Source organism: Eschrichtius robustus, chromosome 1 (assembly GCF_028021215.1).
Source record: "Eschrichtius robustus isolate mEscRob2 chromosome 1, mEscRob2.pri, whole genome shotgun sequence".
In the NCBI taxonomy this organism is placed as follows: domain Eukaryota; kingdom Metazoa; phylum Chordata; class Mammalia; order Artiodactyla; family Eschrichtiidae; genus Eschrichtius; species Eschrichtius robustus.
The window spans coordinates 15,666,319-15,678,331 of NC_090824.1; the positions used below are offsets into that span (position 1 = coordinate 15,666,319).

General features: G+C 41.1%; 1 protein-coding gene across 1 annotated transcript in view; it reads left to right on the top strand.

The window, feature by feature from the left end:
• Window positions 1–12,013, top strand: part of KCNK10 (potassium two pore domain channel subfamily K member 10) — a 130,095-nt gene that overhangs the window by 76,926 nt on the left and 41,156 nt on the right. Inside the window, exon 3 of the mRNA XM_068557255.1 lies at window positions 4,217–4,334. Coding sequence (XP_068413356.1) covers window positions 4,217–4,334 — 118 coding nt within the window. The remainder of the gene's footprint in view (window positions 1–4,216; window positions 4,335–12,013) is intronic.

The window sequence follows — 12,013 nt, forward strand, 5'->3', positions numbered from 1 at the left end:
CTTTTGCTTTCCTCTCTTCCTCCTTTTTTCGGGGCTTTCTCTCTCTTTTCTCTGTTCCCTCCCTTTCAGGCTATAAAGTCAACCTTTCTCCATTTTTATTTATTTATTTTTAATTTAAAATTTAATGCTGAGCTATTAAGCTCTCACCAGCTCCAGCAGCCAAATAAAGTTTGGTGCCCCCGTTGACATGTTCAAAGAAGTAGTCTAATTAGAAATGATCGCTTGTGAGGTCCCTTCTGTCTAAATTCTTGGGCAATGACAAGACTTCTCCCTCGTCTCTGTCTGGAGGGGAGCACAGGGTGGGGGAGGGGGAGTGTGTCCTGGGTACCATATGCAGAGGAAAGGGCAAAACCGTGGCTCTGGGCCAGTCAAGGCTTGAACTCTGGGTTCTCCACTTCCTGGCTGTGTGACCTCGGGCAAGTTCCTTAACTTTCCTGAGCCTGTTTCCTTATCTCGAAAGAGCAATAATATTCCGTAAGTTCTTGCAAGTTGTAGAAAGGATAAAATTGAATAACACACAAGTTGTGGAAGGGATAAAATGGAAGAACACTTCTAAGACACCTGCCTCAATGTAGACACTTAACAAATGTTAATTTCCTTTCCTTTCAACCGATAGACACTTTCCTTCAGGGTTACATATGTAAACATTAAATATTTATAAATTGCATAATTCAAAGAAAAGAAACTTGAAAAGGAATCTTACTTTGGATTTTTTGATGAAGCAAATAATTATCCCTGCCTGTCTTTGCTGCAAATCTGTATTTTTATACGCAGCACTTGGTCTGCTTAGGATATTTATGTGTAATTCTCAGCACAGTGAGACCTGATTGAACCCAAACTCTTTTTGCAGCTTCATAGAAGTTGTAAATATTAGGTATTGATGGTGTGATCTGTGGCTACGTAAGCGACTGGGGCCTGGAGCTATCCCTGAGGTATTATTTCCAGGTGGTCCCATCAGAGCTGAATAGACTATGAGGCTATAAACACTAGTTAAGGCCTGGGGCTTGGTCTGATGGCGCTCAAAGTATAGTGACAATGGATATTTTACCAGCAGAAAGGACTTGGCATCTGTCTTTTCTCTAAAGCAGAGAATTGCATAGCTCCCGATGAATAAGTGATCCTTGTAGATTAGGCCGATTTAAACCACAGGCAAAGACACATCCCATGCAGCTGGATTTCAAATTCTGGGGTGCCAGGGTTTATGTTAGAAGCAGTGGTCAGTATAATATTTCATGTTCTTAGAGGCAGGAAAGAATAAACTAAAGACTTAAACAAAAGAGATCTTTTCTTTTGTCCAGTCAGTTGTCTAGGGGGTTTGCAACAGAAACCATATGTGGCCCACAATTACTGTCCGACCTTTTCTGGAAAAGGGTTGATCCCTGGTCTAAAGAGTTTGAAATATCTCAGATCAGTGAAGGCAAAATGTTACTAACAATGATTGACTTTTTCAGTTGTAATCTAATTTATGGCAACCACTGTCTGCTTGTTTTAACAGAGCTTTATGGGCATTATTTAGGATGAATATAATCCCATTGCAATATTTAATTGTGTCTGGCAATATTCACATGGGGTTATTACAATTTTGTCCAGGGAATGGAGACTCTAGAAGTATCTCATATTTCTGTCACCTCCGTCTGAAGCCCCTACCTTCCTCACCACAGCTCACCTGACTGAAATCTCTTCCTACCCTCTCCCCTGGCCTGAAGGAGTTTGGCAGGGTCAGCTCAGGAAGGGCTGCTGAGGAATTTTCCACCTGATTCTGTGCATGCTGAGAGTAGGGAAGGATTTCCAGCAAGGGAGTGTGTGATCAAAAGCCCGTTAAATGTATGGGTGCAGAAGCGTAAGTCCTGGGACGGGGGCATTTTGTGGAGGCTACAAGGTACAAACTGAACCTCCTGGAAGAAATGGGGCCCAGATTAGACCCTGAAGGGTGGGCACCTTTGTGGGAGGGCAAAGCAAAGTTCCAGAAGTATGAGGGGATGTCTCATAGAGTTTCCTGCCCAGGGCTGGAGGCTTTTATAGTATAGTGTGAGATGAGGTTGGAGCATCAATGTGGCCAAGTCACTGGGAATTTTAAGGTGTATGGAATTCCAAATCCGGTTGTGTGTGTGTTGGGGGGACAGTGAAATGACAGTCACAAAATTGTCAACTATTTGTTAAACCCTGACACAGTGCTGGGCATTGGGCTAAGCGTATTACATGAATCATCTCATTTAATCCTCACCACGACTCTGTGGGGGAAGGCATTGTTATCCCCAGTGTGCAAATGAGGAAATTTGGGCTTAGGGAGGTTAAAATAACTTGCCCAAGGGTCTGAGGTGATTAACGAGCAGAACCATGACAGTCTGACCCAGGAGCCCAAGCTCTTAACTCCTGAAACAAGCTCAGCGTAAACCATTCCAACAGAACAGAAAAAAGGAGAGTGAAAAGGAACTGAAGCCCTGCCTTCCGGGAGGGACCACTTTGGGCGCCAGTCCTTTTAGACATCTTTCTATGCATATGCGCAACAAGATGTATGCGTTTTGCATAACTTCTGCCAGGATTGGGTAAATCCTATGCCTGCAAATTTTACGTAAATGGCAACATACTATATATGGATTTTTTCTCCCAATTTAAAACTAATTTTCTAATTTTAACAAGTGGATGTATAGTGTTAAAAAACAAAATTCAGGGACTTCCCTGGTGATCCAGTGGTTAAGACTTGGCGCTTCCACCGCAGGGGGCGTGGGTTCCATCCCTGGTCGGGGAACTAAGATCCCGCGTGCCACACGGCGAAGCCAAAAAATTAAAACAAAAACCAAAATTCAACCGAGTAGATTTGAAGATCTAATGGGCTTTATTCAATGATTTATGAATCAGGCACCATCCCATCTAGCAGCTAGAGGGGTCCTCCCAGGGGTTGTACAAAATGGAAGGTTTTTATAGGAAGAGAGTGGGGCAAAGGAGCTATTATCAAAAGAAAAGAAAGGATTATTTTTTAGGTCAGGACATCTTCTTTGGGGGTAGAGGGGGGAAGGAATAGCAGGGGTTTTATCGTGCACATTACCTCTTCTTCCTCTGGGGAAATGGAGCAGGTCCATGAGACAGGCTGCCTCATTGGTGCTGACCAGAAAATTCCAGACTGGTTGATTAAGATTACATTTCTGGATAGACTTAGAAAATATTATATTTAGCGAGGTAACTCAGACAGAGAAAGACAAATACTACATGATATCATTTATATGTGGAATCTAAAGATAATACAAATGAGTCTATATACAAGACAGAAATAGACTCACAGACACAGAACACAAACTTAACCAAAGGGGAGAGAGAGGGAGGGAGGGACAAATTAGGAGTATGGGATTAACAGACACAAGCTACTATACATAAAATAGATAAGCACAAGGATTTAGCACAGGGAACTATATTCAGTATCTTGTAATAACCTGTAATGGAATATAATCTGAAAAACAATAACTAAATCACTTTGCTGTACACCTGAAACTAACACAATATTGTAAATCAACTATACTTCACTAAAAGAAAAGAATAAATATTAAAAAAAGATTACATTTCTGGGGAAGGTCATAACTGCAATAAAGTCAGGTATTAAGTGCATGTTTGATACGATGGACTTTAGCACAAGTTGTGCCATCTGGGCCTGTACTTTTCTCTGTAACAATAGTATTTCATTTTATGACTGTACCCTCATCCACATAACCAGTCCTTTATAGATCATTGCAGGTTCTTGAGCAAGGAAATCTTAGTAAGCTTTTTTTTTTTTTTTATAAACTTATTTATTTTAAATTGCTTTCTTCTCACACCTTTGGGAAGATCATGTGCCTACATTTATTACTTTAGTTTGTTCACTCATTTCTTATTATCTTTTAAAAAACGTATTTATTTTATTTATTTATTCTTTTTGGCTGCCTTGGGTCTTTGTCGCTGCACGCGGGCTTTCTCTAGTTGTGGCGAGCGGGGGCTACTCTGCGTTGTGGTGTGTGGGCTTCTCGTTGCGGTGGCTTCTCTTGTTGCGGAGCACGGGCTGTAGGCACGTGGGCTTCAGCAGTTGCAGCACGCGGGCTCAGTAGTTGTGGCACATGGGCTTAGTCGCTCTGCGGCATGTGAGATCTTCCTGGATTTATTGGCAGGTGATCCTTAACCACTGCGCCACCAGGGAAGCCCCTTGGTAAGCTTTTCCACTGAACCTCATGCTTTCTCACTTTCCTTGCAGCATGCTCTTGACGCTGACAACGCAGGAGTAAGCCCCATAGGAAACTCTTCTAACAACAGCAGTCACTGGGACCTCGGAAGTGCCTTTTTCTTTGCTGGAACTGTCATCACCACCATAGGTATCAATGTATTTGCAAGTATCTTTTCCTCTGAAGACCCTCCTGAGTAATGGCACTAAAATCAACATTTTGTCCTCATAGAATACATGGCAGCCGGAGGTTCAAAGGAGGCTGATGAAACACTGTCAGATTAATGCAGTACTTGTGTGGTGGCTTTCAATAAAAGGCAGAGCACAAGGAAGAATTTCATTTTTCAAAATGAAAGACTAGGGAAACTTTCGTTTGAAAGGACCTCATGGAAAGGTTAGGGTAAAAAATGAACCTCTGAACTGATCAGCTGAGCTCAAATTCTTTTTTAAAAAGTGTACTTTTTATTGAAGTTATACATTAAACAGCCAAACTGTGTTCTACAAAGTTTGTTATGTAAAACAGCAGTCTCTGCCCCTCTCCTCTTTTTTCACCTCCCCTGGGGCAACCCCTTTCATTTCTTTTGCATGATTATTTTGATATTCATCTCCATGTCTTTAAATGTCACATTGGTATTACACTTCCCGAATTTTATTTTAGAGATGATTTCTTGACTTCCTGTTGTGGAAGATGAAGAATTAGTTCTCTTTTTCCTCCCCACCCCACTGTAGAAGGGCTCTCTTCCCGTCCTCCTTCCTTCCCAGTATAGTTTAATTAAATCAAAAGTGAACGTGAATAGTTGCATTATTTTGCTAGGTAAATGCTCCTCTTCACAACTGATTATAAGGCGAGCTATGATTACTTCCTTCCTGCACCAATTTTTGTCTTTTGTCAATTTTTGTGTGTGTCTTTTTTCTGATATTTGGGGAGTTTTGTATTTTTGCCATAGGGATAAAACGATTTGTCATAGGGGTTAACTTTATAATTATAATCGCATATAATAACCTTAGTGTTCTATTCTTTAAGTAGTATCTATTAGTTCCTTATTATGGGTGATGACATCTCTTCTCTTTCTCCACCACACAATTTTAGTTGACACCATCCTTTTAATGTTTACTTTTACATTATTAAATATGCTTAGGCTTCTATTAGAAGATTTGCCCACTTTAATAACTCTTGGCTCTCAGCTATTATATATAATGCAGTCAGGGAACTTACTCAGCATCTCAACTTCTTTTCTTCTTCCACTATCAATTATTACTCATTGTATCATTCTGTAACATCAGGGTGTATATTTCACATTCTGCTATTCTGTTCTGCTACCTGGGTACTCCCATTTGTTTTAGTAATAGTTCTACAGTTAAGTATTGTTGGTGTTCATCTCTAGCCCTGGTTTTCGTCATGGTTTTGCTATAGCTTTTGTCGCCATCACTTGCTTGGCTGAAACTCTTCTTCAGGTAGTTGCCTTAAGAATGGCTCCAGGGAGCAATATTCCCTGGGTTCTTGTGTTGTTCAAAATGGTAGCCTTATACTTGAAGGGCAGTTTGGCTGGAAATGAAACCCTTGACTCACATGTTCTTTTTTAAGGAGCTTGTTGGATCTCCACTTTCTCCCAATGCTTATGTTGCTGTGGAGAAACCTGATGCCAGACAATTTTTTCCCTTTTATAAGTGACTTGATCTTTTTGCTCAGCTACTCAAAAGATTATTTCTTTATCTTTCATCTGATAACACTACCAGGTTTTGTCCCTTTTATTTCAGGAGAGTTTTCTTGATTGCTATTTTTAAACATTTTCTCTGCTGTATGATTTTGGTTCTGTTCTTTGGGGATTCCAGTTATACACCTATCATCACTTCTTTGCTTGTCTTCTATGTCTAGTGTTTTCCCTCCACTTCTTTTTATCTTTAAAATTTGGTTTTCAACTTGTTAGTATTATCTTCTCTTCTTCTTTTTTTTTTTTTTTTCACAGTGCCTACTCTGCCATGTGCTTCTTCCAATTTTGTTTTCATTTTTGTGATCATTAGGGGACTTTTTTCTTTCCTACTTTTTCCCTGCATTCTATTAGCTCAGCTCACATTTCATCTGCACTTGTTATCTCACCATTTCCTCCCTGATTTCTTGCATCTTTGTGGTTTCTCTGTGATGATTCTTAGAGGTGATTACTTCATAGTTGTTTCCAATTTTCGTCTGGTTGGGACAACATTTTTCTGCTGAGTGTCTCACATTCACTGGTAAGTTTAGCTGCTCTTTCACATTTTTAAAAAATGGAAGCTTTATATTTATGCTGGGCCAGTTTCTTTCTTCTTTATTTTTTATTGTTTTTTTGGCTGTGTTGGGTCTTTGTTGCTGTGTGTGGTGTTTCTCTAGTTATGGTGAGCAGGGGCTACTCTTTGTTGCGGTGCATGGGCTTCTCATTGCGGTGGCTTCTCTTGTTGCGGAGCATGGGCTCTAGGTGCGTGGGCTTCAGTAGTTGTGGCGTGCAGGTTCAATAGTTGTGGTTCGTGGGCTCTAGAGTGCAGGCTCAGTAGTTGTGGCGCACAGGCTTTGTTGCTCCGTGGCATGTGGGATCTTCCCGGACCAGAGCTCAAACCCGTGTCCCCTGCATTGGCAGGCAGATTCTTAACCACTGCGCCACCAGGGAAGCCCCTGGGCCAGTTTCTTTTTCACATACTTGATGCCAAATTAACTGGATATTCCTGGACCAGCTCTCTGCGGAACATTTCCATGGGCTGCGGAGAGGAGAGCAGGGAGAAACAGGTAACCTTTCTGGTAACACGTGCCAAGACTCTCCTCTTTCCTATTGTCAAAGAGACAGAGTGCTTCCTGCAAATATGGCCCATCTGTGTTATTCTCTGTATAGCTCTGCCTCTTCTGTTTTTCTGGATCAGATCAAGTTTAGGGGGGCTTCTGCTGCTCTCCCTCGTCACCCTACATTCCATACTTGGTACATATAGGGATATCTTTTTTGAAGTTCAAGGTGAGACACTCACTTTCATAACTGGATTTTTGCTGGCACTTTCTGAGATTTGCCACCTATGGACCCTCTCATCATTCTCTGTACTTCTTCCCTGTATTATTTTCCCATATTGCTTCTGTGCAATCTCATCTTCTTTTGGTAATCCTTACATATATGGTGGAATCTGTAGATTGCATCCCTCTCCCAGCTCTGCTGAAAATGAGTTTGAGAGTTATCTGCCCTCATTTAGTAGTAAAGTAGTGAAGTCACACTACAATAAAAATTCTCATTCAGAAGAATGGGAGACACACAACAGTCACCGGTTCATAGCAATGTTGGACAGACAGTGGGAGGCTCTTCTGCCCTCGAAGTGGGAGGATTCCTTCATTAACATTTGTTTATACTCTTTGGGAGGAAATCTCTTTCATAGCTCAAATCTCTCAAATCTCATAGCTCTCTGAGGCCCAGCTTTGCCTTCTGGGAGGTTTTTCCCTCTCCCTTACTTTTTGGTGTTGGAGAGTATGCCTTTTTTGGGGGATGCATCTTTGACGATTGACTTCCTATTGGCACAAGTTTCAGAAGCTAAGCGTTGTTTAGAGGCACAGGTTTTTGTTTATGGTTATAGACCTCCTCTTTAGGACCTGTGTTATTTTTACATCGGTGCAATCAAGAAAGTTATGTGCAATAAGAAAACTAGAGTGAGAGCGAATTGTCATTCCTTTTTAGAATGCCTCTTAATCATATGATGTACTAGGTTCACGCTTGCAAATCTGCAAATACATTAAGATCAACTATACAATTAGTAGAGGTGTGCATTACACTAGTGAGTCTAGGGCCTAGAAACCTTTCAGACACTCCAGACCAGATTAGGTCACATTTGTCCTCAATCCCACAGCATCCAACAAAGGAAGCAGGATGACATGGCACCATTTGGTATAATGGCAAAAAGTGCTATACACCTCAACATCCCCCGAGGGCATCACTGTAGTAGATCAGAGAAGACCAATGTCAGGTTAGACTGTGTTCAACGGTCTGGTTATTAAGATGGGGAAATGTGTCATGTGTTTTAGGGGGATTTATAGTAAAATAATTGAAATTGAGAAAGTCTAGGCCACTTCAAGAAGTATATTTTGGAAAGTGCACTCCAGTGCCCAGTATTGGACCCATGAGACATTAGTGTATATTAAACAAAAAAGAAAATTCTAATATTCTTATTTTTATAAAATGGCTAGATCAGTGGCCTACATGATGCACTGAAAAACATTATAGCTACATTGGGATGTGCACCCATTTATCGTGTTAACTCATTAAGATCCCAAGGGCTTGGTTTATTGAACAACTGTGTTCATTGACCCACATGACATTATGTAACTGAGGAATGGTGGTTCCAACCGCCTAATGAGGAACATTTGATGTGTAACAGCTTCTGCCCTTTTTAATGTGTTTACACTGGAATCTTTGAGTTTGTGCAAATGACTCAGTTTCTGCTGCTTGGCACCCATTCACTTACTCACTCTTGTCCTGATAACCATTTCCCTAATGGTCCGCTTCCCCACACTTGGCCCCCAGGCCACAGGGGAAGAATCACCTTGTCTAGACTAAGAAATTCAGTGCCTTTTGTTTACAATAACCAAGACATGGAAGCAACCTAACTGTCCACTGCCAGATGAATGGATGAGGAAGATGTGGTACATATATACAACAGAATACTACTCAGCAATAAAAAAAGTATGAAATAATGCAGCAACATGGATGGACCTAGAGGTTGTCATACTAAGTGAAGTAAGTCTGAAAGAGAAGGACAAATACCATATGATGTCACTTACATGTGGAATCTAATACATGACACATATGAACCTATCTACAAAACAGAAACAGACTCACAGACATAGAGAACAGACTTGTGGTTGCCAAGGGGGAAGGGGGTGGGGCAGGGATGGACTGGATATTTGGGGTTAGTAGGTGCAAACTATTACATATAGAATGGATAAGCAACAAGGTCCTTCTATATAGCATAGGGAACTATATTCAATATCCTATGATAAACAATAATGGAAAAGAATATAACAAAAAGAATGTGTGTGTATATATATATATATATATATATATATATATATATATATATATATATAACTGAATCACTTTGCTGTACAGCAGAAATTAGCACAGCATTATAAATCAACTATACTTAAATTTAAAAATGTGAATTAAAATTAGATTAGAACCATAAAAAAAAGAAATCCAGTGCCTTGCATGTGCGTGGCCACAGCCCTGAGTTCAGAGACAGACATGAGATCTGGATTAGGCCAATAAGCAAGTCAATTCCTGGGCTTTTGCTTGAGCTTTGGAGGAAGTGACTTCTCTTTCTTACTGGATGTAAATTGGGAAAAGGATAAGCCTGGGACCCTACCATTCATTTTCGTCCCTTGAGGGTTTTTCTGCCTAGAATTCAGCTAACAGTAAAGAAGCCGAGTAACAAAAGAGGAGTGATAAGCGGGGTCCAGCTTGCATCCTTTGAGCTTGGAATGAAGCTACACATGAAGAATTAAGAAATAAATGTTAAATATCCTGCTATTTACTGGGGTCTGTACATTTCTCTTTTTTCTTAAGCGAGCGTGCATTGGGTTTTATCTCGCCTAAGACTGAAAAATTCTAACCTATGCACACTTATGGCTCAGAGATCACAGAGGGCCAGTAAGTATCCTCTGACCTCATAGCCAGTGCCTGACCCTGCTGGCCACTGCAGCTGCCATCTCCCACCTTCTTTGGGCTACTTGCTCTTGATTTAAAGTCTTAGAGCTTCCTACTGGGTAAGCCCCTAAGTTCATATGCTGGTGTCCTGGCAACCTGGGATGCTGTCGCCTCTATGGTGAGAGGCAGGACACTGTGTCATATCTGGGCAAAGGACAGAGACCTTTCCCAAAATATGAAAGAAGGTGGAGGCTGAACAGGAAACCACTACAAAACAAGCGTAAAGCAAAAACAAACAAAAATAAAACCCAACCCAAACCACAAGTCCGCTTCAGTATCATGGCTCAGTGTTAGTGTTAGAGATTGGGTCCTTTTCTATTCAATGGAGAAAATGCTATTTTCTCTCTCACTTTGTCTTAATTGAAAAATAATGTGTTGTGAGTTGAACAGCATTTAGCTGGCTACATTTTGACTCCGGGGCGGAGGGTCTTTAGAGAGTCATACCATTAGAGAATTCTAAAGAAAACATAAGTACAATGTTAGTAAGAATAATGAAGTGAGGAAATAAGGTTTTTTCCCCAATTATTTAGTGGTAAATTCATTCATCACAAGTGGTAGCAAGGCTTATAAGAAAACTAAGAGCCTGCTAATTCTTCCCGTTCGTGCTGAGAAATTTTCCGTCATTTAGGACACAGGCAGTAGAGCAGCTGGAGCTGAGGAGCGTTTTCATTATTTGTGAAATACGCATACATTAGCACGCTTGCTTGATTCACATAATGTGTGACATAATTCGGTAAACATTTTCCCATATTACTAAGGTTCTTTGAAAAACATAGGCTTTGATGGGTTCCATTGGCTCTACTATCAATGCTGTAATCACATGTTGTTGGAGTCTTACGCAGTTTTTACTTTTGTGATAGTGTAGCATCACGATGAAAATCTTTGTTCATGAATGGTGATCGTCATCTCTGGCTGTTTCCTTGGAAAGATCCCCCAGGGCTTGCTGTGTCAAAGGGCCTGGACCTTTTAAAGGCTTGCCAAATTGCTCTCCAGAAAGACTCTCTTGAGTACTATGTACTATGTACTATTCAGACACAAAAAAATGTGCTCATTATTTAGAATGTGTTAGAGAGATCTTAGGAATAATAGTCTTTTCCTGAAAGGCAGTGATATTACTCTGTATCAGAGGACCCTTTGATCTGAAAATATCAAAGCTTCTTTTTTTTTTTTAAATAAGGTTTTCTTGTGCTCAGATATACAGAAAGATCTACAAGTGTATGGCAAAAGGGAGAACATTCAGGCTCTTCTCGAAACCAGGAGCCATGCCAGAAGACTAGACTGTTGTCTTTGTTGAGGCCATTGTGCACCCTGTTCCCTTTCTCAGTAACTAATTCTGATGTGAGAAAGTCCCACCTGCCTCAGTTGTTGACTCTGCTGGTGGGTCTCCAGCAACTAGTTTTTCTAAGCTGGAGGAATGATACTCCTGTGTGCAGATTCTTTCCCACAAACCATCACCTGTGGAAGGGCAGAAAATGATTGAGTTCTCACCAACAGCTATGGAATGCAATTAGATTTCATCTTTGAGGCATTTTTTTTTTTTTTGTCTTGGCCGCACTGCGTGGCATGTGGGATCTTATCTCCCTGATCAGGGATGGAACCCATGCCCCCTGCAGTGGAAGTGCAGAGTCTTAACTGCTGGACTGCCAGGGAATTCTCCATTTGAGGCATTTTTGGATTAAGTCACTTGGCTCTACCCATATCCTAGAGAGCCCCTCATCAGGTCCCAGACGGTAGTCAGTAACTGTGTTCCTTGCCTGGTGGCCTCAGTTAAGAACTGTACTTGCCAAGGGACCGAGGCAGCTATTTCTACTTGACGAGCACTTGGGTTGGATGTTTAGCCCATGGCTTTGGAAATAGCTGTCACTGCGGCTAACACTTACTGGGTACTTACTAGGTGCCGGGAACTGTGTTCCACATACATTATCTCACTTAGTTTCACATTAACCGCATGAGGTAGGTACTCTTATTTGCCTTATTTTACTAATGAGAAGACTGAGACCCAGGGATGTCAAGTAGCTTGTTCAGTATCTCAAGGTCGGTAAGCCATGGAGCCTAGCTTTATTCACCAGGACCAGCTACATAAGGCACGAGGCCCAGTGCAAAATGAAAATTCAGTCTTTTGCTA